Source organism: Nannospalax galili, unplaced genomic scaffold (genome assembly GCF_000622305.1).
Source record: "Nannospalax galili isolate Female #2095 unplaced genomic scaffold, S.galili_v1.0 scaffold414, whole genome shotgun sequence".
In the NCBI taxonomy this organism is placed as follows: Eukaryota; Metazoa; Chordata; class Mammalia; order Rodentia; family Spalacidae; genus Nannospalax; species Nannospalax galili.
This window is the reverse complement of record NW_008334506.1, coordinates 173,091-199,862: the sequence shown is the minus strand read 5'-3', so window position 1 is coordinate 199,862 and position 26,772 is coordinate 173,091. Positions and strand designations below refer to the sequence as shown.

The following is a 26,772-nucleotide window of genomic DNA, read 5'->3' as shown; positions in this document are numbered from 1 at the left end:
GCTGACATCCTGTCACTGAAGGCAGTGGGAGGTCCCACCCATCCCTGAGGAATATAGGCAGTTAATGGTTGCTGGGGGAGGGTGAGACATTTTCTTCAGTGCCCATGCACCAGTAAGTAACCTTAATTAAATACATCTAATGCAAATGGCAGATGGGTCATATGTCAACCTTTGGCCTCCACATGAGCATGCACAAACATACACTACACACTGGACAAATAAATCAATAAAAATGAAGGAAGGAAGGAAGGAGGGAGGGAGGGAGGGAGGAAGGAAGGAAGGAAGGAAGGAAGGAAGGAAGGAAGGAAGGAAAAGGGGGCTAAGGATACAGCTTAGTGTTATTGTGGTTGCCTACCATCTAGTGTGCACAAGGCCCTGGGTTCCATCACAAGTGTGTACACGCATGCACACACCCACACCCACACCCCCCACACACACAAATGAAGCCAGGCACAGTGGCACACAGCTGGAATCCCAGCACAAAGAGGCTGAGGCAGGAGGATCATGAGGAGGATCATGAGTTTGAGGCCACCTGGGCTACATAAACATTGCCAAGACCGTATCTCAAAAAACAAACAAATGAAATATTCAAATGAAAACCGTAAATCCTACAAGTGCAATCAATGAGCCCTAAATCTAAAAAGTAGAAGTTGATTGAGGGGTTTCCCTCTGGTGTGAGTACATGAAAGAAAAGAGAACCAGAGATATTGGGAAGGAAGGGTTTTTTTTTTTTTTTTTTTTTTTTTGAGCTGTTGGTGCTAGAAAGAGGAACAAGTTCAGGAAGGGATAAGACAATGCAACTAGTTTCACAAATGGGGCTCCAGGAGCAGTGGTGTAAAAGGCATCCTCCTGTGCGAATAGAAGAATGGAGACTGACTTCAACCCTTGGGGAGGAAAGATGTCCACCTTGCAAAAAGGTTAAGTCTACTTCCCGTTCCCTGCACATGTAGAGATATGTGGGCTGCTTCCTGTTCCCTCCTAATGGTGGCCCTATTGAGTGGGGAAATTCACAAAGGGCTCAAAGTACAGCTGCCTATGGGGGGGGGCGCCTTCCCTTGCAACATATTTCTATCTTCCTTGGCAAAGTAGAAAACACCGTGTACACTTCACAGGACAGTGAGGGGATCTCCAGACCGAGCAGCTGGTGAGACTGTGAGAAGCCATTAGTGCAATCCAAAGGACAGGATGACTCTGGCGACTGAAACGAATCCTGTCTGGGAGGATTCCCAGGGCTTCAGTGAGATGCTGCCCATGTTTGTCTGAGCACCCCCAACTGCCACTCTTAAATCTTTCCAAAAACTGTTACTACAGGGGCAGGGAGTCATGCACATACCACAATGCATGTTTGGAGGTCAGAAGACAACTTTGTGAGATTGGTTCTCTCCTTCCACCTTTATGTGGGTTCCACAGACCGAGCTCAGGTTGCCAAGCTGGAGCAGTAAGTGTTTTTACTTGGTGACCCATCTGCCAGCCCCAAGACTTTTTAATTGTTAGTTTAAATTCTGCATAAACAACATCAAAGCCAAAAATGACTGATCCTATTGCTTTAGGAGGCACAAGGTTCCTGTGCACAGGGAATAACAGGTACCATGCCTGAGGGCTGGGGGAAGAATGTAACATAACAAGCTTGCAGCACATGGAAAATTCCCAAAAGAACTGAAAATTTTAGTCTACACAAAGACAGTAAGTCAATGTTCAGAGCAATATCATCCACAATACTCCAGAAGCAGACAGAACCAAATAGCAATCAACAGAGGAATGAATCAACAAAACAATGCACCTTCACTGACCCATAAAAGGAAATGAAGTACTGATACTACAACATGGATGAGCCTCATAAACATGCTTTATGAAAGAAAGCAGACATAAATGACCACATAACATGATTCCATTTTTTATGAAAGATCAAAACTAGGCAAAGCCACACAGAGTGAGAGAAATAAAATACCTCAGTAGGTACCATAGGCAGTGGTAGGAAGGGAACAGAGAAGGACTGCTAATGGGGATGCAGGGTTGCTTTCTGGGGTGATAAAAATGTTCTGGCATCAAAGTGATAATTGCACAGCTCAGTGAGTGAAACAACCACTAGCCCTATACTTTAAAAGGGAGAGTTTTAGCAGGACACATAGCTAGCACCTATTATACCAGGCACTGGGGAGACTGAGATAGGAGGACCTCTTGAACCCAGGAATTCAAAGCCAGCCTGTGCAACAAACACAGCACAACCCCATCCATGAAGGTTAATACTGATTGTCAACTTGACAGTCTCTAGAATAACCCAGGAGACAAGCCTCTGGGCATATATGTGAGGAATTAACTAGATTAGGTTAACTGAGGTGGGAACATTCACCATAAATATGGGTGGCACCACTCCATGGGATGGGGTTCTGTGCTGAATAAAAAGTGGAAAGCAAGCTGGGCACCAAGATTCATCACTCTGCTTCCTGACTATAGTTACAATGTAACCAGCTGCTTCACACTCCTGCCCTGTACCCTTGAACTGTGAGCCAAAGTATACCCTTCCTTAAGTTGTTTTTGTCAGGTTGTAGCAGCAAGGAGACAAATAACTCATATGCCATCCTAGAAAAACAAAGTTAAAAGTGGAGGGAGGGGGTAATTTTGTGGTACACAGTATCAATTTTTCAAAGCAAGGGGGAAACTGGCACATAACCATAATCTCAGCACTTGGGAGATACAGGCAGGAAGATCAGAAATTCAGGCCAGACTGATGAGACTGTCTTTAAAAAAATAAATAAAACAAAGGATACAAGAAAAAAAAAAACCACTTGGGGGTTGGAGAGATGGCTCAGTAATTAAGAGCACTTGCTGCTCTTGTGGAGAACCAGCATTTGGTTCCCAGCACCCACATAGTGGCTTATAACCATCTATAGCTCTACTTCCAGGAGATATGATGACCTCTTCTGGTCTCTGTGGGTCTCTGGGTACCAAATGCATGTGGTGCACATGCATACAAACATGGAAGCAAAACACTCATACACATAAAAGCAGGTAAATGTAGAAGGAAGGAAGGAAGGAAGGAAGGAAGGGAGGGAGGGAGGGAGGAAGGAAGGAAGGAAGGAAGGAAGAGAGAGAGAGGGAGGGAAATTTTTTTAAAGCTATTTCTTTTCAAGAGAAAAGGAAATTAACTATCCTCCTTCCCCAGCCACCCCAAGGAAAGAAACTCAGACACCACACAGTGCACCTTTAATATGAGAGGGCGTAAAATGACCATAGTTACTTAAAGAAACTCTAGCACAGCCCAAGATCAGAATGCTGTCAGGGCTGCAAGGTCAGGAAGGAGTGGAAACTGTTTGCATCCCCAAGACAACCCTCCCCACAGAGCCCAGCCTGGGCTTGTCCTAGGCAAAAGCTCAGTTACCTGTGTTCAGGTGTGCCTCACAATCATCCTTCTTCCTCCATACTTACTGGTTCCCGCTCCTTCTCTGAACCATGCCCTCCTAAGACATGCTGTTCCCCAGGCCACACCTCTCTCCAACTCCAAAGATGATGACTTCAGAAGCAGCTAAAACAGAGATATATTGACTCCAAGAAGCAGGAAGCGCAGGAAAGTTGTGCAACAAAAACTCATTAAATGCCCCTGACCCATCACCCCAGGGGCACATCTACAGCAGAGCTTCCATTAGACGTGTGGGTGTGCCTTTTCCTGACACAGCATCCCAATGCTACCTGCAATTTGGACAAGAGGAAAGAAAACCTAGTCCCATGCACCTCAGGAGTCCTACTGCCTTTGTGATTTGTTTACTGTCCTCCTCATTTTTGATGGTTCTGAAGATTGTTGCAATTTGCGGATGCTAGGCCAGTGTTCTACCTGAGTTATATCTTCAGTCCTTGGTTTTTCAACAAGGTATCTCTCAGTAACCCAGGCTGGCCTCAAACTCATGATCCTTCTGTGTCAGCCTGTATTACAGACCTATGCCATCACATGTGATGCTGCCCAAAGCCCTGGTTTTTAGAACAGCTAAAGCACTTTCTTCAGTCTCTGTGTTGTCTCAGCCTTCCTTACAGGTCCTCTTGGCCTAGGCTCATGGGAAATGGTACCCTGGGTAATCTGTCTGGTCTTGGGTTCTCTGATCTTTGTCTCCAAACTCATATGTTTGAAGCAATTCTGTAACATGACCAGAGTCCTTACCAGGATTGATGTATGAACAACATTTGTTCAAGTGTCCTTTTGTGGGCCTGCTTTACTGAACCTATCCAATCTCTCCTAAGTCTGCTATGTGCTGGGCATAGCCACATGTCTGGCTATTATAGCTTCTTAGAGGACATCCATGATCACATAGGGGCACAGCAACCTTCTCTAGGCCCTGGATTCATATAGATTAGTATGAGAAGGTTTTTACTGTTGTTTCCTGGTGGCACTGGGATCAAATCCAGGACCTTATGCATGCTAAGTACTCACTCTAACAATGAGCAATGCCTGCCCTTCCCCTAGGACCCAAGAGGATAGAATGAAAACCCAGCTTCATTTGCCACTTGTGACTCAAGGCACACGAAGCTTTACCTGGGCTTCTGTTTTCATTAATAAAAAATTAAAATCAAGGATGGGGGTTATCTCAGTGTTATAAAGTACTTAACCATCATGCTTGTGGGCCTGGGATCCATTTCCATGACACAAAATAAAAATGAAATGAATAAAATAAAGAAAGTTGGAACACTATTTAGGACAGGGGAGCCCTTGATACATATGCTGTCTTTTGTCCCTTCCCAAGGTTACATGCTAACTATGTTTAAGAGGGTTTCAGGTTTGACAATCTACCATGTGGGTAGGCAGTATACCTGTGAAATCAACAATGACTGATGACCAGTTTCCACTCACAGGCACCTCCCACTCAGTTAAGCTTGAGGATGCTGGGAAACCAAGGAATAACAAGTACATGATAGGCATTAAGGGATACTGAGCATGACTGGAGAGGAGGGACTGGGGCAACTCACCTAAGAGGTACGATATAAGAGAAGCCTTCGACAAAACTCCTCAATGTCTTCCAAAGAACTTGGCAAAGTTTCCAGCGTCATAGGATGTTGAGAGATAAGCAAATGCTCCTCCCAAATAGCCCTTGCCAAAATTTGTCACATGACTGAATCACTTGACTATCTTAAAGTGTTGTTCTATTACAGCAGGTGAGACTAGGCAAGCAGGCAGCAGCTAAAACATGAAAAACCTCCGATATCTAGCTAAGGTGTTACATGAGGCCTTTCTGGCAACAGCATGAGAACCAGGTTTGTGTTAGCTTGGAGCTAGAAGTCTAAAAGAGTTTAGAATAAGGTGAGATGCAAATTAGTGAGAGGGTTGAGGATGGAGCTCAATTGATAGAGTGCTTGCTAAACATGCACATAGCCCTGTGTTCAATCCCTAGCACTGCATATGGCACACACTTGTAATCCCAGCACTCTGGAAACAGAGGCACTATAAATTCAAGGTCATCCCATCCTTGGCTAGATAACAAGTTTGAGAGAAGCCTGGGATACACAAGACCTCGGAGGGTGAGAGGGAGGGAGGAGAGAGGAGAGAGGGGCATGGGGAAAGAGAGGGAGAGAGAGGGAGAAAGCCTGAGACTACTAAGGTTATCCAGGCAAGGAGTTAATAGTGGAGGCCAAGAAAGCAGCAATGAACACACGATACACACGATGTTATGTAGCTGCTTCCTTCCCTTTGGGTTGAACATGACCTCTGCAGTCCTGAAGCAGACCAGCTGTGAGGACCAGCCCCAAACCCACATGATAGCAGGCTGAAAAGTCTTCGGGAGATTCTCACGCCCTTCCAGTGAACTAGGGTGGAAGTCTTCAGTGGTATAGTTGTGCGAGCATTGCCCAGGCGATGCCCCAGTGATGTGGCTGCTTTTTGAGTCATCCCTGCTCCTATAAGTAACCCCAGTAAACCCACTGGTTCATCAAGCGGAACTTGGACAGAATTCTTCCTGTGGTGTGTCTGTGTCCTCTCTATCTGGGTCAGTGAACAGGCATTTCTTAACATTTTCCCCAGGAAAAGTCATGTGACAGATGACTTTCCTGTGTGTCTGAATAGACACCACATGACTTCATGATCAACTGACTGTGGAAGGCTAATGGGAGAGGGGTAGCAAGGTGACTTCTAGATTTAGGGATAAACCTATGGTCAAGATTAGAAATCCTTGGGGCTGGAGAGATGGTTCAGTGGTTAAGAGCACTGGCTGCTCTTGCAGAGGACCTGGGTTCAGTTCCAAACACCCACATGGCAGCTAAAAACAGTTTCTAACTACAGTTCCAGGGGATCCAGTGCTCTCTTCTGACCTCCGTGACCACTGCATGACCTGGGTGCACTTACATACATGCAGGTGATACACTCATACACATAATAAATATAAAATATATTTTTTAAGAAAAAAGAAATTCAGGAGATTAGAAAAGGTGTAAGAATTCTTTCCAGTGGCTCATGCTGCATGCAAAGAACCTCATCAGTGCCAAGTACCATCCAGAGCTCAGAAGACAAGCTGGGGCTGCACTTGCAGATTCAAGAGTTGTCTATACAAATGTTTTATTTCAAGAAAGCCCACAAGAAGTTGGGTGTGGTGGCACAGCACACCTGGAATCCTGGCACTCGAAGGCAAAGCAGGATTACCACAAGTATGAGGCTAGCCTGGTGTACATAGTCAGTCCCAGGCCAGTCAAGACTACATAGTATAGCAATAATAACTTGATTCAAAAAAAAAAAGGCACACAAGAGAGATCACCTAAATAATAAATAAGCAAGGGAAGTCCTTCAAGAGAAACCAGCATTCCAGAAGGGTACTGGAAAAAGAAAACAATGAGTTTTCATACGAAGCAGACATCTTTCTCAGAACTGCAATTACAGCACGGGTAATTTGAGAATGAAAGTCCTTGTGAAAACAAAGTGAGCTCCGGCTGCTCAGCAGGGCACATAGGCTTGCATCTCCAGAAGCCAATGCAAAATGCATCTCCATGGCAGAAACTTTACAATTATGCAGAGCAGTATGTGGCTTAATTATTTTTCTCCAAAATACCAGTCACTGAAAACGGTGTGCGGGAGTAGAAATAACTTCCAGCTCCTAACCCATCTATATAAAATCTCTATTGTTAAATCAACATAAAATAAATATGACTGGTACAGCAGCAAGCTGGTCTTTTCAAGTCCAGATGTTTTCTTTCCCAACTTTCATTCAAGTTCAGACCCTCTACACACAATGAAAATGTTAAGAATAACATCATACACAAAAAACAAAAACAAAAATCATACAGTTGTTTTAAAGACTGACCTATCTGATCAACTTGAAGTACTGTTTTCCAGAAGTTAGAGGTTGCTTTAGAAAAAATAGAACGATGCAGAAAAGGCTTAACTATAAAAATTAATATATCCCACACAAAAAAATCCTCCCTGTCCCCGACCCTGGGCCCGAGATGGAACCCAGGGCCTTGAGCATGCTAGGCAAGTGCGACCAATGAGCAACATCTCCAGCCCCAAATATTATTTCTTCCTTTAAAAAAAAGACGATTTATGGGGCTGGAGAGATGATTCAGCAGTTAAGAGCACCGGCTGCTCTTGCAGAGGACCCCAGGGTTCAGTTCCAAGCACCCACATGGCAGCTAATAATTGTCCGTAACTCCAGTTCTGACTCCCTGGCCTCCTCAGGCATTGCATGTACATGGTGAACTTATATACACGCAGGCAAAACACTCTAAAAACAACTTTCTAAGTAATTTATTTTGTCTGGGTGTGGGGTGTGTGGGCCTTTAATCCCAACACTTGGAGGCAGAAGCAAGGGGTCTCTATGAGTTTGAGGCCAGCCTAGTCTACATATCAAGTTCCAGGCCAGCCAGCGCTACAGAGTGAGACCCAGTCTCAATAAAAAACAACCAAAAAGGATGTATTTTTATTTGTGTGTGTGTGTGTGTGTGTGTGTGTGTGTGTGTTACCATGCACATGGATCCCTGTGGAGGCCAGAGGAGGGCATCAGAACCCTGAGAATTGGAGTTACAGGCAGTTGTGAGTTACCTGACCTGAATGGTCGGAACAAAACTCAAGTCCTCTAGAAGAGCAGCCAGTGCTCTTAAACACTGAACCATCTCTCCAGCCTCAAATGTCATTAACATTTCAAAGTGTTCAAATTAAAGTTCTTTTAATCTATGTTCTGATTCCAAAGACTTAGCAATCTAATTCCTTTGTTTTTTGCTTTTTCAGACAAGATCTCATGGAGTCTGGAACTAATTATATAACAGAAGTTGACTTTGAGTTCCTGAGTCCCTGCCTCCACTTTCCACTTTATAGTTGTGTACAATGATTGACAATGATTCTCAACATAAGTATCTTTGAATATTTAATAATTAGGTCTTCATGGTTCCCAGCAGAGAATTCATGAGTAGAGGGAAAATAAATATAGCTATACTTCCGCAAATACAATATATGCCTAAGCTACTAATTAGTCAATCTTTTCTTTTTGGTGACATGAATCAAACCCAAGGCCTTGCACATACTAAGCAAGTACGCTACCACTGAGCTACAGCCCTAGCTGCAATTTTCTTTTAATGTTTTTGAAATAATACCACCATGCCACTATGTTTACAACTTTACAAGCATGTGTACAATTAACAGATAAATATCACTGTATTTACAAACTGACAAACACATGCCCAATTAACGTACAGGTAAAATCTCATCAGATATAGAATCTAGGACCTATAGGCAAAGAACTCCCTTTACCTCCTTCACGAGTTCAGGAAGGTCTTTCTGCTCAAATGATGGGGCCCCTTGCTCTCCCCTCCACCTCTCCTTTCCCACTTCCTTGTCATCTCCTCACCAGCTCCACATCCCTCCTAAGGCCAAATGTCTGAGGCCCACATCTTCACCTACCTTCTCACTGCTGATTCGACTCATGTGTCTCTATGTGCTTGCTATTCCTCAAGGGAAGAAAAAGTCTGCCATGAAGGATTCCAATTAGCTAATCTGATGAAGGCAGCCCTGTTAATGACCAGCCCTCCCAGGCAACATGTTCTGGACTCCAACCCATATGGTTAAAAAAGGACGGCACTACCAGGTCAAAAGTCCAATCCCTGACATCATTAAGATGAGCCACCCACCCATCTTGGCCTCAGCCAGTCCTACCTGAGCGCTAATTATCTACACCGGGCATTCTCCCAGCATCCTGCCCTGCCAATCCAGAATTCCCAAGTAAGCATCTATAGGACTGGAGGAAAAGCAAGACAAGGTAAAAACTAAATTACCAACTAAAAGCAAAGGCTAGAGTTGAAGAAGCCACAGGTGTCTCCCATAATAAGTACATGGGGAATATGCTATGTGCTAACTACACACCCACAGCGATCCTTTGTAAGGAAAAAAAATCATGTCCTCCTGCACAGGCACCAAGTATATATTTTGTCCTTTAACTCATTTGTGAAAAAAAAAATCCTTTGATTTCTGTCAGGACTTCATTTGTTCGAACAGTCCCACATATCAAGTAATCCAGGAACCCAAACAACACAGGTTTATTTTGTGCTCTTGCAATGGCAGTATTAGGCAAGTGACCATACTCAGGGCAGTCATCTCCTCTGGCATTTAAGGACCTCTATTCATAAAGCTCTGCCCTGAGGCCATCTTCATCCTAGCCAGGCAGAAGGGGAAACTATGGTGGGGCTATAAAATGGCAGACATCACTTCTGCTTGGGTTTCACAGGATGGTCACACCTAGCTGCACAGGAAGCTGGGAAATGTAGTCCAAAACACCAGGAGGCAGCTGCATGAACTTCCACAAGCAACCACACTGGAGGATCCAAGTCTACATCCTGAAAGATTTTCTGCTGCCAACAAGTAATGGAGTGATGAAAAGGCATTGAGCCTTCATTCCTCCCACTAGTTCACCTCTGACAATTCCTGTTCTGAACAGCGCGTTCATCTGAAAGGCCACTAATGTTAGTAAATTTAACAAAAATATTGTAAAGACCATTAATATTATAAAAACTATTAGTTTTAAAACAATTTAAGTTTTGGATGGTGAAAAGTGAGTAATTCTTTCTGGAAGCTGCATATAACAGAAGCAATATCTCAAACTAACATTAGATGTAGCTTTTACTTTTATTTATTGACGTATTTATAATTTGCAGGGCTGGGAATCAGATTCAGGGCTTTGAACTCATTGGGCAAGCTCTCTATCAGTGAGGTACATCCACAAACCAGATGTATCTTCTAATGAAATGTATACCTACAGATCCCTTACTAAGCAGCCATAAAACAGTAACAAACTTACCTTGGGACGTATTAAATTTCTAGGATGCAAAAATCCAGCTCAAGGTCTGTCTACAACAAGTGTTTCAATACATGATTTTTTTATAGTTTCTCAGTTTTATAAGGAATCAGGATTGAGCAGGGGAAAAGAAGGGAGGGAGGAATTCAAATTTATTAAAACTAGTTTTATACGATGCCTCATTTAATTCCCACAAGAATAAAATAAGATAGAAATGATTCTAGTTTAACAGACTAAAGGATTAAGGACTAACATGGTTAAGGACCAAGTCCAAGAACCAGGTCTGAAGGCAAGCAGGCACTGACAACTTCTTCCTAGTGGATGACTGTCCTCCAAGCTGGAACTGCTATGGTCTGAGTAGGGGATGTACCCAGCTAAGCAAGGGAAATACACAAAAATACATTATATGCAAAAATTATGCTATCACAAGGATATGGCCAACCCAAAAAGAAACAACATGAAGTGTGAGCTTCAAAGAGTCATAGACAAACAGCCTCACCAAGTCACTGAGCCTCTGCACATTACCCCAGGCAATCTACTCTTTAAAAGCAGTAGATTGCTAAGAAGCACTAGACACTGAAGAAACTTCTATCAGTGAAGAAAGAAGCCAAAACAAACAATAAAAGCCTTTGTGCAAAGAGGACAGTTTTGGAAAGCAGCTCGGTATCATTAGAGAAGATCAGAAGTGAAGGGAAAAAAAAAAGAACACCCACAAAACAAAACACAGAATTAAAAAAAGTAAGGCCACAAACATAAATTCAACAAAAGGATTAGAAGAGGAGGTTAAACAAAACCTTCCAAGAAGGTCAAAAACACAAAGCAAGAGAGAAAGGATTAGAGAATGTCTAGCAGCTCACAAACCAGAAAGATCTGACCTCACTCCAGCACTCTCTCTGTGCACCACAGAGAATGGAGAACGAGAACCACCATCGGAGTGGCAAGAGAAACAGCGAAGAAAAACTACCCTGCAGTGTATGAAAATGTATGAAGAGATGTTTTATCATAGAGGAGGATTGATGGGCTGAATCAGTAATAAGTGCATAGGAAATTAAACAAGGAAATAAAACTGTCATTACCACTAGTGACTGCAAAATCTTGTACAGGAAAAGTAATCACATTGTTCCCTCTGTGCTCGCTCCCTGCCACAAGCTCAGCAGTGACATCATTTGCCATCCAAACAATGTAGGACTAGGGTGTAGTTCAGTGGGGGAACACTTGCCTAGCACACGCAGAGCAGCACAAACTATTAAAGGTAAATAAAAAGCAAACTATAAAATCTTTGGAACTAACATTCTGAAGAGGTAACCCTAAAATCTCTTAAGGATTAAATACAAGCTCCCAAATACTTTTGACATTTTTGGCCTTTGGAACAGAGTATGTTGCTAACAGTCCCAAGGACATTTTGACCTTTACCCAAGAAACTGCCTAAAGCCCCATAAAAATAAATAAATGAAAGAAGAAAAAAAAGAAAATAAAAATAAAAAGTGATGGGGCAATATGGGAGGTGTTGGAAGGGAGGGAGTGGGCATAGATTTGATCAAAACACCTTATATGCATGTATGAAATTCTCAAAGTTTTTGTAAAAAAAATTCTTTGGAACTGAGGTGGTACAGCTTAATGGAGAACTGTTAACCTAGAACACATGAGGTTATGGGTTCCATCTCTAGCATCACAAAGAAAGCAAAACATAAAATAATGTAAGAACTGAAAATTGCTAACCCAGTTCTTACCAGAAAGGACAATTTTGCACCTCCCACCCCCTCCACCCTCCTGCAAAGGGACATCTAGCAATGTCTGGAATCCTGTCAGGCTATCACCCATCACATTGAGGGACAATGCTGAACATACTACCATGCAAAGGTGGCCTCAAAACAATTACTTGTCTGTGATGGTTATGAGAAATATCCCCCATAGGCACCAAGTGCTTGAATAGTTGGCTCCAGTCAGTGGCACTGTTTATGGAGGTTTAGGAGGTAGGGCCTTGCTGGATGAAGCACATCACTGGGGGCAGGCTTCGGGAGTTCATAGCCTTGTCTCACTTTGAGTTTGCCATCTCTCTGCTTCCTGCGCCTGATTGAAGATATGAGCTCCCAACTTTCTGCTCTGGCCATCCCCCACCGCCCCCCCTCCCACCCCTTGCCATGATGGACTCTCATCCCTCTGGAGCCATAAGCCCAATAAACTCTTCCTTCTATAAATGGCCTTGGTCATGGTGCTTCATCACAGCAACAGAAAACTAATACAGTCTCCAAATATCAATAACCAGTAACATCAAGATTGAGCAAAACCATCTTGCAGCCAAAATTATGATGTGTGATTCAATGGGAGGTGGTCAGAGCAAAAACAAGTGCCTGAGTTGTGGGAGAGGGAAGATTAGCAGAAGTAGTATGGGGAGGGGAAAGGCTAAATCCTAGTTCATAGTGCAAAGAAAAAGCAACGAGCTCGAATGGCAGCTACATAAACTATAAATGGACTACTTAAGGATAAGGACACATGTACCAAAAGAAATGAACTACAGAGTTTCAATAGCAGGTGCTATACCTCACTGGTAGAGAGAGCCCTTGCTTAGCAAACACAGGGCTTGGGTTCCATCTTAAGCACTGAAAAAAAAATAGTAATAATAATTTCTGATAGTTGAATGGAGAGTATGTAAAAACCAATTATGTGATTACTTACACTAAACAAGACTAGGGAAGAATTCGCTCATATTCTCATTCCCCCACACACACACCAAGCACTAAGGAGGAACAGGCAGAAGGATCAGGTACAGTTCCCCAGGCTGCATAGCTAGATCCCATCTCAAAAAACAAGCACCTTGTCCCCTTTCTTATGCCAGGAAATAAAAATGTTGATCTTCAAGGACACGGAATCAACCCTGCCTGGGTTCTCCTGACCTTTACAGCTTGCCTTTGAGCTGAAAATCTTAAAAGTCACCTATGGCCAAAAGATAATCTCGGACCTTCCCAGCCAACCTAGAAACTGTTCCTCTTCCTTCTCCCACACATGCACTCATTGTTGCATGCAACTTAATCCTCTTGGAATTAAAAATACCAAACAGCCCATGATCTCCTCATCCAGGAAAAAAGCTACCTTAGCTTTGCAATTCATATTTTTCAATTACTTTTTCTTCTTTTCTTTTTCCTTTTTCTTTTTTTAACGATGTTAGGGATTCAACCCAGGATCTCACATACATTTGAGCAAGCACTGGACCACTAACCAAACTCCTATCACCCAGTTTTTACAGTCTCACCAAGTAGCCAATGCTGGACTACAACTTACCACCTTCCTACCTCAGTGCTGGGACTGCACATGTACAATACCATCTGGCCTCATTTTTTTTTAAAGGATATACTATCATCCTTCTACTAATACACATTTCCCCAAAGAAAAATCTAAATAGAATTCAATACTGATTATGTTTTTATAGTTTTGTTTTGATTTGTGGTGTTGAGGCTTGAAAATAAGGCATTACACACTAGACAAGTACTCTACCACCGAGCCACGTGCCAGGCCCCCTGGCAAATTTTTTAAAGATTTTTATTATTTTTGATTACGTGTGTGTTTCTGTGTGTGGATATGTGTACTCACAGCATCCAAAAGAGGGCACAGGAGTTACAAGTGGTTGTAAGTGGCAAGACATGGGTGCTACGAACTGAACTCAGGTCCTCTGGAAGAACAGCCAGTGTTTTTAACTGCTAAGCCATCTCTCCAGCAACCCCCTCCACAATATTCTTCAAAGTCCTACCAGAGCTCTTTCAGAATCATGTGAGCTAAAGTTCTCAGCCTATGGATGTCAGAAGAACCCAGGCTTCCAAAAACTGTACAGTTTCTCCTATCAAGCCGGGTCCCATACCTACCTAGATGCCGGGCATGGTGGCTCACGCCTTTAATCCCAGCATTTGGGAGGCCTAACGACAGGCAGATCTCTGTGAGATCGAGGTCAGCCTGGTCTTTATAGTGAATTCCAGACCAGCTGAGGCTACAGGGAGTCCCTGTCTCAAAAACACACACACAAAAAAACAAAAAACAAACAAACAAAAAAAGAAAGTAAAAGACAACCTGAAAACCTGATTAAAAAGTCTATTCAGCCTTTACACCCTAAAATGATCTTGTTTCTACCTTGCCTAGTGTGCAAGGAAAAGCTCCACAGACCTCAGGGCTGCCTTCCTCTCCCCCAAAGAGTTTGAGCACAAAGCCAAGTTTATTTGCATGCTGACACAACATAATTTTGGCAAGGAGATAGCTCCAAACTGCATTTTAAAAAGTCCCACCCAAATGAGGAGCTCTGAAATATGTAAACGCTAAGAAAACCCAGCTCGTTATGACCAAGTGAAAACTACTATCTGTTACTTGACATGTAGCTGTTGGGCAAAGCAGTTTTCTTATTTTTTTCAAGAGACAAATGTTAGGACATGTTAAGCAATACTCCTAACTCAGCCAGGAAGACTGAATTCAGCACAGCACGAAGCATGATGCATAGCTCAGGTTTATAGCTTTTCGTAATGGTGGAAACCTCTGAATTTATAGGTATGAGTCACGTGCCCTTGTGTCTCCCAGAGGGAGACTCCTCCATGACTTGAACCTGAAAGCCTCCAGCTACCAGACCTTGGACTTCGACTTTAGGCACAGTGCCTGGCTCCCCACCCCCAGCACCTAAAACATCTCTGTAGAAACAAGGATTAGAATTCAGCAGGGCCAAGTTAATTTGCAGGCTGGAAGGGGTAATAAAGATATATTTGAAAGCCAGTTGGCAAGGCAGGTCTCCCAAGTGAAAAGGCCTTTCAGCACAGGAAAGAAAACTTACCTTGTGTTTTTTAACTAGACTATGAATTCTCACTACAAATGCATCTTTAGAATTACACTCATCCTAATAACTAACTGCAGATCATGCTGTGACTGCCACTGTAGAGTGAAGGGGTTTTATAATTCTGAGGATTTGTGTAACCACAGCACCCTAGTGTGAGGCAGCAGGGGGTGGGGGAGCACCCAAGTCCTCCCCTGCCCACCATTCCCCAACCACTTACAGAGCAGCAATTTGGCCTACACACAGAAGTGAACCAAAATCCAGAAAGATGTGCACATCCATCCCTTCCAGCTCCATTACTGAATTCAGTGAATCCCTCTTTTTCAAAACCTTGACTAATATTTGACATAGAACTTCAAACTTCGTACCTAGCTTTTGGGAACACTTGCAGGAGATTCAGGCAGGAAGATTCAGAGTTCCAGGCTACCATAGGCTACATGGTGAGACCCTGGCTCAAAGGGGATAAGGATGGAGTTCACTTGGTATAGTACCCACCTACCAGTGACAAAGCCCCAACACCACACTCCTAGCCATGGTGGCACTAACCTGTAATCCCAGGTAGAGTCAGGAGGATCAGTAGTTCAAGGTCATCCTCCCCTACATAACAAGTCTGAGGCCAGCCTGGCCTACAGGGAGACTGTCTAAAAAATAAACACAAGGGGGCAAGGAACAACCATTGAGCTTCTACTCCAATATCCCTGGTCCCAGGTCACTAATACCTAAACCCCAGCCCTCTAAACTGGAGACCCTCTTTGAAATCACTAAGGTATACATACATAGTGTGTTTGGGGCCTCTAACTCCCACCCTCACCAAATTCCTATCCTTGTCCCTAAGCCCTCTGCTACTTTGGACTCTAGCCAAAACTTCACAAATTACATTTGCAACCTAGTATATACCTCCTAGTATATACCCTGATTCTGCCTTCAGAGTTCACAGAATGAGACTGAAGTTTCTGCAAACACTGCCAAGCATTGCACACCACAGCAGAGTACAAACACACACACACACACACACACACACACACACACACACACACACACACACCGGGATATCTCTATTCCTAAAGACAACCTGAAAAGCAGTGGGTTCTCAAAGGAGCTTGGCAGAAAGGCTAGGCCCTGACAAATGTGTTCTTAGCAGTTTCTGGCAATTTTTCAGTGGCGGATTTTAAAAATGATGAAAACACCAGGGTCAGGGCCTCATTCCTTCTCTCTTGACATACATTCCTGAGGCTGCAAGGCACTGACACCCAGATGGTAGACACAATTCTCCAGCGGGTGACATCTTAGAAATCAGCTTGCTCTCCTCCCTTACTGAAATTCTCGGTGCCTAGATTGATGTAGAAAGGGACAAGTCACACTGAGTGGAAGAGCATGTGCAAAACCCTGGTTCCACACCCAGCATAGCAAAAGAGGGAGGAAGAAAAGAAAACAAAAACCCAGCAGGCCACAGCAGCTCAACCTGTCTGCAAATCAGACCAGCTAAATAGAAAAATAACTGTGTAATATTTCAGGGCCCTGAGAGTTCCTGCACTCATGTGTGCTCTCAAAGATACTATCAAGTCGTGCCATCTCTTAGAACTTACAGGTTATTCCTGTTCTTTCTGCAACAGGATGAGAAAATGGGTTTTAGTTTTTTATTCTTTTTGAGTGTGTGTGCGCGCGCGAGCGCACGTGCGCACGCCTGCCTGTGCACATGCGCCGTTTGGTTGTTTGTTAATGTAACAAGATTCCAAGCTGCACATCAGTGTAAATATACCCGGCAGTTATGACCCCAGTGCCATCTTTCAGCAGAGGTCTTGGGGAGTTTCAGGCATGCAGCCGAAATTCTATGAATGCAAGTCTCCTGGGAAGTTAATGTCCTTTAACTTCAAACCAGACACAGAGAAAAGGCAGACCATACTTAGCAGCTACTCTAATTGCTCATGAAGCACAGCACAGGGGAAATATCCTTTCTCCAGCTACAAAAATGCAGATGAAGCAAGTATTTGTTTGCACTTTACTGTGTAAATAATGTCTTTCCTCAGGGCCAATAGCTCAGCTCCAAAAGAAAAACAGTCCCACATGAAAACACTGGAAATGCCAAGGAACTCCAAACGCACCACTCTAAAGGCCAGTCTTCAGAAAGAATACAGTAAGTTGGGTGTGGTGGCACATGTCTTTAGTCCCAGCACACGAGAGGCAGGCAGAGGCAAGGGGATATCTGTGAGATGAGGCTAGCCTGGTCTACATAAGTGAGTTCCAGGTAAGCTGGGGCTACAGAGAGACCCTGTCTCCAAAGTTCAGGACAAAACACAATGAAAGCCAAAAACCTTTCAGAGCAAAGGTGGAACATCATAAGCCTAATATATAGTGAGTTAGATGGGGGAGGGGGGCATTGGCAATGTCTGGGAACATTCAAATTGTCACACCTGGACACAGGTAAAAGTAGAAGCCAAAGAAGCAGCTGAAGCAGCCGAACAGACCCCACTACAGACCGTCAATGGTGCCCAGATTGATAAACTGCCACCTAGCAGATGTCAGTGAGTTACTCAGGATAGATAAATAACACTGCAAGAGAGTTCATACACAAGCCCATGGCATCGACTGCACAGAAAGTAAAGGTGGATATTTGGAGTCAGGGGTCTGACTTTCAAGGCCCTTCCTGGGACTTAACAGGTTTGTGACCTGAAAGTAGACCTTTTAGTCTCTCTAGGACATAGCTGTTTCATCCACACAATGACCTAATGAAAGCTCTCAATTCCAAGATCAGTATTAACTCAGCCTGCTTCTTGGGTTGTTTTGCTTCGTTTTGTTTTTGTAGAGATTTTGTTTTTATTTTATGCATGTAAGTGCTTTGCCTGCATGTATCCATGCATGCCTAGGGCCCATGAAGGCCAGGAGAGGGTGTCAGATCCCCTGGAACTGGAGTTAAGGACAGGCATTAGGCACCATATAGGAGCTGACATCCAAACCTGAATCCTCTGCAAGAGCAGCCAGTGCTGTGAACTACTGAGCCATCTCTCCAGCCCCTCTTCCTTCGGTTTTGTTCTGTGATGTTGAAGATTGGACTCAGGGACCTGTGCAGGCTAGGCAAGCGTTCCAAATGAGCTACATCTCCAGCCCCTCCCAGTAAGTACTAAGATATGTGCTCATATGAAAGTGTTAATGACAGTCACACTACTATCAAAAGAACATGACCTCTTATATTGGATTAAACTACTCTCAAATCAGTATCAGCTCAACAAAAAATTAACTACACAATATACCAAGGATCCAATATATAACTATTACATTGATTTCTAAATGCAGAAGAACTGCTAGAAAAATTATTACTTAATAATGCCCAATGACTTTTCAGTAGCTACTAGAAGATTCAAAGTTTGAATTTAGTGAATTCTGGTTGAAAAATTATTTTGCCAGCACCTTTCAGAATAGCCTATTTCTACCTTTTAAGTGGCCATAAACACACATTTTCCTTAGTCAGTTTTTAAGTACTGTGACAATTAATTACCAGTTGTCAGGTTGCAAACAAGCACCACTGTTAACCTTTTTGCTGTTAGTTTTACATTTATTTAATGTGTGTATATATGTACCATAGCACTCATGTGGAGATCAGAGGACAACGTTTGGGAATCGATTCTTTCCTTCCATAATGTGGATTCCTGGGACTGAAATCAGATCATCAAGCTTGCCGGCAGGTGCCTTTATAGGCTGAGCCATCTTGGCAGCCCCATGCATTGATAATCTAAGAGAGCCATCAGGTATTTGATACACCACTGATACTACTCAGTAGAACATGTGGAGAAAGTACAATGCATGTGCATAAACAAAGGAACAACAGCTCATGTATGTCAATATATGCGTAAAAATACAAAAGCCCCAAACTGTTCCAAGTTCCATCCATCCTAAACATCATCATAACTGTGTATAAATATTATCCGGGGCTGAGAATATATAGCTCAGTAGCAGAACTTAGCATAATTGGATATAACCAACACCTATTTCAATTTCTAGAAAGCACATGGAGAAGCAGGAGGCCACCAAGCACTCGCAGTTTGTAGAACTGGAACAACCTATACAAAGGAAGAGGGAAATATCTCTGGCAAAACTCACCAGTTTGTGAAACAACTGTAATTTATTGTAAATGTAACTTCCAACTTTCTTAACTGGGAAAAAAGAAAACATAAAACTTCATATTAAATCATGTACAGCTTATTCCATCTGCTATGTAGACAAGTCTGAGGAAGAAGTATGGAAGCCTGTTTTGTTGTTGTTAAGAACTCCATGTCAGGACTGGAGAGATGGCTCAGTGGTTAAAAGCACTAGCTACTCTTGTGGAGGACCAGGGTTCAGTTCCCAGCACCCACAAGGCAGCTAACACCATGTGTAACAGCAGGGGATCTGATGCCCTCTTCTAGCGTCTGTGGGCACTTGCATGCATGAGTGTACTTACTTCACGCAGGCAAGACACTCATACACATGAAATAGAAAAACATCAAAAAAAAATTAAAAGAACGACATACCGTTTAAAAAATAGATGTGGTGATGCATGCCTGTAATCTCAACATTGGGGAAGTAGAGGCAGAAGGATCAGGAGCTCAAGGTCATCTCTGACCTACATAGAGACTTTGAGACCTGCTGCTTGAGATACATGAGAGGCTGTCTCAAAATAGCAAGAAATACCTGCCAGATGTGTTGACAAATGCCTGTAATCCCTGAACTTGGAAGACTTAGGTAGGAGGATGGAGAGTTCTAGGCTAGTATCAAGAACATATCAAGAGACCGTCTCAGAGAAAAATAAGGGGAAAAAGAAAAAAAAACATGAAATATTAAGGGTCAGAAAGATTTACCTGATTATCTTTTAAAGTACATCAGAAAGACCTCTAAGACCTTTATTTAAAGGCACAGACTAGCCTGTCATGGTAGTTAGTGCACACCTAGGACACTAGCACTCAGGTGACTGAGGCAGAACTGCAAGTTTAAGATCAGCCTGAGAAACTTAGTAAGGCTTTTTTTCTCAAAAGTTTTTCAATGGGGCTGTGGATATGGCTCGGTGCTGGAAGAGCACCTGCCTAGCATGGGCAAGGCTGAGTTCAATTCCATCACCAAAAAAGGGCGGGGGGGGGGGGAGCAGGCTAAGATTGGGTACTTTGCTCTGTGCTACAGCACTCACCTAGCATGTGCAACCCTTTGGGTTTGATTCCCCAGAATGACACAATTAAAGAAAAAGAATCATGTTTGATAAAGAATTACACGTCTGTCACATTTCTAATAGTGCTAACCACTTTTCTGAATGGTAAAGTTTTCATTACATTTCTAACACACAGCACAGAGACAGACAGAAACAGGGGTATTATTTGCTGTTGGAACAACAATTCCATCCCACTTTCCAAATTCAGGACCAGAGGGGTGAGTTAAGGTCACTTAATTTCTTCCTGCTAGAGTGAGGGAGGGAAGTTGAGGAATAAAGTTAGGAACCTTCAAATGCTTCTAGCAGCCAGAAATATTTACACTTTAAAGGAGACTTTGCCCTTAGGGGTAGTACGGCTCACCTCAGTCTAGAAAACAGGCAAGCCCCTAGTCCCTTTTAAGCTAGAAGACCTGAGTGATTGGTCTGTGGCTTGTTTCTACAGGTTTATGCACATTCCCTTTAAGTTTCAAGATGGATTTCGTTTAAAGAGAATTCAAGGCTAAAGCAACCTACACACATACACACACACACACACACACACACACACACACACACACACACACACAATCGCAGGTGACACGTGTCAGTTATTTCCTTACTTTCGGAACTCAAATTCTGTTTTATAAGGACACTGAAAAGTTTCTGCTTTGGTGAGTATCCAGAGCGTGGAAGTAGAGCAGGAAGCCGAAAGTCAGCAAATACTGATACGCTAATGGGAATCGTGAAGCTACTGGCGGCAGCTGCTTGCATGGGTTTCTGACTGACGACCAGTGCAGATCAAAAGGGTGACAACCAAGGGCCCTAGACAGGCAAGCACTGGCGGGGAAGGCTGTGTCCGCCACTAGGTCCTGGGAATGTTCCTGTCCTCACCTCTAGACCGCCTCACAGGTGGAGGTGAGGCGCTGGAGAGGCCAGAAGTACCAGCAGACTGCCAGGCCCTTTCCCAGAGAGGGAGGGGAAGGAGACCCGGAACAGAAGCCATTGAAACTCCCAGCACCCGCGGGGAGCCATCGCGGGGAGGGAAGAAGGAGGGTGAGCGTCCAAGGTGGAGCCGGAACCGCAGATCTAGGCCAGAGCAGGACACAGTACCCACAGGTGACTCCGGGATACGCGTCCCCCGAAGGAGAGGCGGCGAAGCGGACGCCCCATCCCACGCCCCCAATCCCTGACAAGCCCCAGGGTCCCGGCGACCTCCGGGCTGTCACCGGGCGGGCCCCACGCCAGCCTTACCTTGGTGATGACCAGAGGCTCGCCATGCTCGCGGCCGCCCTTCAGGGTGAAGCCCCAGGGTGCGCCGCCGTTCAGCTGCACCTCCACCAGCCGGCAGCCGTCCGCCGCCCGCGCTTCGGTTTCGGCCAGGCGCTCCAGCCGCGCGCGGGGCTCGGCGCCCTCCATGGCGCGGGGCGATCAGCGCCCTGGGCAGCTAAGGCCCGTGCCCATGCACGCCGGGGACTACCACCCGGCCCACAGCGAGGGAGCCTCCCGGCGTCCGGGCCACCGCCAACGTCGCCGCCGGCCACCTCTAAACTTGCTTTGCAACTTGGAGAGTGCCCGCCAGACCTGGAGCGCGCAGAGCCGCGCGGCGTGGGGCGGGGCGGGACAGGCATGCTCCAGGGGCGGGGGGCGGGAGGGCCATCGAAGGGGGCGGGGCAGACTGGCTACTGGACCTGGGGGCGGGGCGTTCGGGGGCTCCAGCCCCCCCCCCCGCCCTAAGGGTGAAGGGGGCGGGACACCCGCGATCCCCAGAGCCCTCCTGGGCAGCAGCGCGCACTCGGGGGTTTTGCGCTAACCATGCGAATGGGCCGCGAGGAGCGCGCTAGGAGACCAGCTAAACCTGCGGTTACTGGGCGCAGTCCGGCCCAAGGTCGTGCGATCCCTCCGGCCAAGCTCTGGCGGCACTGTGAGTCTCTGGGAAAATCAGGTGCCGCCTCATTGGCTGGGCGCAACAGGTGAGGTGGCGGAAGTGCCCACACAGGATTGGGCGGGGGCCGGCGACCGTGGTCTTGGCCACTGTCCCCGCAGCTTTAGTCTGGGAGCGCAGCCCGCCAGGCTCCTCCGCCTTTGTTCCCGGGTACCGCGGGCTGCCGGCGGCCGCACAGGTGAGGGTGGAGTCCTGGCGTGTCTACAGCGCTTTGTGACTGGAGCTTTGCTCCAGCCCCGGGATTCTGGAACCAGCTGCCCTCTGCGCACCCAGGACGCGGTCCCGACCCTGATGCGGACCCACTCACGTGTTCGTCCCCGAGCCCTGGCTCTATGGATGATGCTCCTGGCAACAGAAAGACGCAGGACCTGTTTAGTTTAGGGCCTTCCTACCCTCCTACAAATGCCCTCTTGTAGGGCATAAATAAAATCGTCTTGGCTCTTCCTACTGTCGGAGCTCAGGAAGCCTTTCGTCGATTCCATCACTGCCCAATACGTTCCTAGACTTCTGCCATAAATTCTTAATGTCAATCCCGTGTTTACATTCCCTGCAAATAAGTGGTTATTTCCAGTTAATGAAAGTTTATCCTCCCCCCCCCTTTCTTTGAATTTTTGAAACTCCCCTATAGTACCAGCTAGCCTGGAACTCACTTATGTAGACCAGGCTGGCCTCAAGCTCATAGAGATTCACCTACCTCTGCCACCCCAGTGCTGCGATTAAAGGCATATGCCACTATGCCTAGCTCCCCCGTTTTAATAGACCTGGTTTGACCCACAGGTGACTTTGAGCACCTTTGTTTAATCAATCCTTTTCACCTCCCAATTGTTGGGATTACAAATGTGAGCCACCATGACCAAGTACTTTGCTCCTTTTCCAGTTCAAAAAAACTAACCTGCCATAGAAATGTCTACATTGATAGGCATTTTCATATTTTGCGGAGGTGGGGGGTTATTGCTATTTATGTATGTAGCTGGATGTTGTGAGCACTGGTTTCCCCAAAGTAGCTCCATCTGGGTACTTTTAGCAGATGATGATACTGGAAGTTAACAGCAAGGACAATCCAGGAATGCACTGGACCAAGAGCGTGTTGGGGCTCTGCCACTGTGAGGCTTGGATGGGGAATCTCAACTCTGGTAGGAGTTTCTTCAGACAGACCAGATGCACCACACAACAGAGATAGTGATTTCAGTGTTTCCATTATTCCATTATGAGTATATATAGTCACCAAAATCCTTGTTACCTTTTTTTTTTTTTAAATTTTGTCACAGGGTCTTACTCTGTAGTCCATGCTGGCAATGGACTTACTGTGCAATCAAGCTGCTGGCCTCCAGTTCTGGATCCAAGGGCATACCACCACAACCAGCTTCCTTAACATTTCAAGCCCATTATAAACTCATGTCAAGTTGCCCCTCTGTCACTTGAAAGGGTTACTCCTATTCAGTTTCTTTCTTAAGCTTAGGTACAAATTTGTGGTCACCTGACTAAACATTATGCTGAGATTTTTTTTAATAGTCTTCATGTTAGGTATTGCTCCCGGCTTTGCAGCATGTGACTATGAGGCTGCTATGTATTGACATTAATGAATATGCTAAAGGGATTGGACCAAGATGTATGGCTGCTGACAGAGATGCTCACCCAGCCTCCTAAATCTTTCATGGACATTCTTGGGAGTTTATAGTTGAACACATCTGTCCTTACTCTCATCAAACCTAGATTTCTGTTTCTCAAACATCTTATGAAAATACCAAAACCTTGTGACAGGGTCACCGTGAGATAGCAAAGCTCTTGTCACTCAAGCCAGATAACCTGAGTTCAATCCCTGGGACCCACGTAAATGTAGAAGGAGAGAACCAACTCTACAAAGGCGTCCTCTGACCTCCACACCTGTGCCATGGTACACACATGCCCATACACTACACACACACAAAATAAATAAATAAATGAAAAATGTGCCATGGCACACACATGACTAGACACTATAAACACACACAATAATAAATAAATATGTAAATACATATAATAAAAACCACTTTTTGATAGAAAGTTGTTGTCCCAGTTATATCAGACTTGTGCTTGTCTGGGAGACAGTTTACTATAACATTGTGCCCGTGGATACTACAGGTGGTAGCAGCTCTTTTTTCCTGAGAACTCACAACTTGCCAGGGACTCCCAAAGTTAGAATACATTTGTCAATGTCTTTGGTCCCCCTTGGGAAGCCAGAGATGTATTTGGTGTCTACGGCTTCTTGCTCCTTGAGTGTTCCACTTCATTACTCAGGAAACAGGAGGACAAGCTGAGAGGGTGGTCTAGGAGCTTCTACATCCAAGGATGCAAGAGCTACTACTGTCTGTGCCGTTAATCAGATCTGACATTTATTTTCTCTGAGAGAAGACTGGTGAAGTCTAAAGTAGTTCTGCATTTGTTTTGTCTATAGCGAGTCAATGGGAAAAACAACTTCAGGTTCTCTCCGCACATTAGTGTCGGGCTTAATCAATAGCTAGTCTGTATGAAAATGTCATCATGGGGCTGGAGTGTCGGTCTCTGGGGGAGTCTTTTCTGAGCAAGTGCACTGCCTTGGGGTCAGTCCCCAATACTGAAAAAAGAATGTTTAAAGTTCCATATTTTGCATAATTAATATACATTTTTTTAAAAAAGGTATGTTTTGGGGCTGGAGAGATGGCTCAGCAATTGAGAGCACTGACTGCTCTTGCAGAGGACCTGGGTTTGATTCCCAGCACCCACATGGTGGCTATGAATCGTCCTTAACTCCAGTTCCAGGGGACTCCAAGACCCTCTTCTGACCTCTGCGGCATTGCACAACATGGGTGCACTCACATACAACACAGCTGCACTCACATACATGCAGACAATACATTCATACACATAAAGTGAAAATAATATTTTTTTAAATAAAAAAGTTATGTTTTTTAAAGTAGCTAATCTTTATTAAACAGAACTCAAGTCATTTTCGTTTTTTCTTCTAACAAAAAAGGTTTATACCCAAAATGTTTTTGGAGAATGGAGAGCTGCATTTTTACATTTACCCTTCAAATTAGTGGATAAATTGGTGAATAGGCTACATTATCCACAAAACTTTTTAATGTGGTATTTTTCAAAAGCAGGAGGGCTGGAGACATAATTCAGTGGTAGAAAGCATAGATCCCCAATACCCAAACCAGATAAAAAGCAGTATTAACCATTTCCTCCTTGACCCACAGGGTCCCTATACATTCCAAGTGGCAAGATATGTGTCAGAATCAGAGAGCACAAGAGGATATAGTCAGAGGCCTTCAGAGCATGAGCTTGTCCTTTGCCATCATTCCTCATCATAGTCTGGGTTTCTACAAGCTGTCATTATAAACATAGTAATTAACTTAGCTAGAAACCTACCAATGATAAAGCAGAATGCTAAATACCCCCTTTCATCTGCCCCCATCAGACCTCAGAAAGATTTCACACAGGATTTAGTTAGTTGGAATATTTATAGATCTCTGTTTGCAAGGACCTATGCAGTGAACTGTGGCGCGATCATGTAACCTATCTATGCCTGACTTTTCATATTTGGAGTTTGCATCTTAGGTCCAGCTTTGTGCTGAGGAAGAAAGCAGACATGGAAAAACAAAATCTCCACAGAGTTCCTACTGTGTGCCAGGCATGTTACATAAATGGGCTTAGGTTGTCTCAGCAAACATATGAGTACACATGTCCCATTGTATACATGAAGACACTGAAACCCAAAGGGTTCATATAATTTACCCAGCTCAGCGTGCCCAGTTCTTAAGGAAACAAGCTTCACTCTGTGGCCAGCATCCAATAGCACTGGGCAGTTTTCCCTGAGTACGTATGTTTACTCCTATACATTCATGGGACTCTTAGTTACCCTGAAAGACTCTCTTAATCTACATGTGAGTTGCAAGCAGGCAAGAGGTTGAGCCCTACCACAGGGGCAGCTTTGCGGGTAACTGCATGCCCCCATTAGATGGGCTCCAATTTCAAAGCTTTTTCCTCTAGGAAATACTCTGTTGATGACACAGGGTCTCCATATGTAACCCATGCTGCCCTGGAGCTCACTATGAAACCGAGGACAGCTTCAGACTCATGAGCCTCCTGTATCAGCCTCCAGAATAAAGGACATATTCTTTAGCATGTCACATATGTGAATCAGATGTGTTGGCAAGCATTTGCAATCCAAGCTCATCAGGAAGGTGAGGCAGAAGGATCATTTGAGCCTAGGAGCTTACAGCCAGCCTGGGCAGTATAAATCCATGTCTCTACAAAAAGAAATAACATGTGACCTATGAGTTATGTGAAATTTCAAAATAATTCTCACTGGTCTGGCTACCTATCTTAAAACTAGGATAAAGTAGTGGAAGTTGAGTGTGGTAGCACATGCTTATAATCCAAGCACTCCCAAGATTGAGGAAGAAGACTTTGAGGTCAGTCTGGACTACCTACTGAGTTCCAGGCCAACTTGGGCTAATTCGTGAGACTCTGTCTCAGAAAACACAAATTTTAAAAATAATTGGATATACAAACCAATAGATTCCATAGGTTACTTTATACATATCAACCCATAATTTCAAGCTAGGAATATTTAAAGAAAAAAAAGAGGGAGATTGGAGAG

At 44.4% G+C, this 26,772-nt stretch overlaps 1 protein-coding gene and 1 pseudogene across 1 annotated transcript in view; one reads left to right on the top strand and one right to left on the bottom strand.

Annotated features, from left to right (window-relative positions):
- The window catches only part of LOC103731055, a 68,238-nt pseudogene extending 46,842 nt beyond the window's left edge, over positions 1-21,396 (top strand).
- The window catches only part of Shroom2 (shroom family member 2), a 154,838-nt gene extending 133,216 nt beyond the window's left edge, over positions 1-21,622 (bottom strand). Inside the window, exon 1 of the mRNA XM_008829359.2 lies at positions 21,458-21,622. Coding sequence (XP_008827581.1) covers positions 21,458-21,622 — 165 coding nt within the window. The remainder of the gene's footprint in view (positions 1-21,457) is intronic.
- Between the last annotated feature and the right edge of the window lie 5,150 nt (positions 21,623-26,772).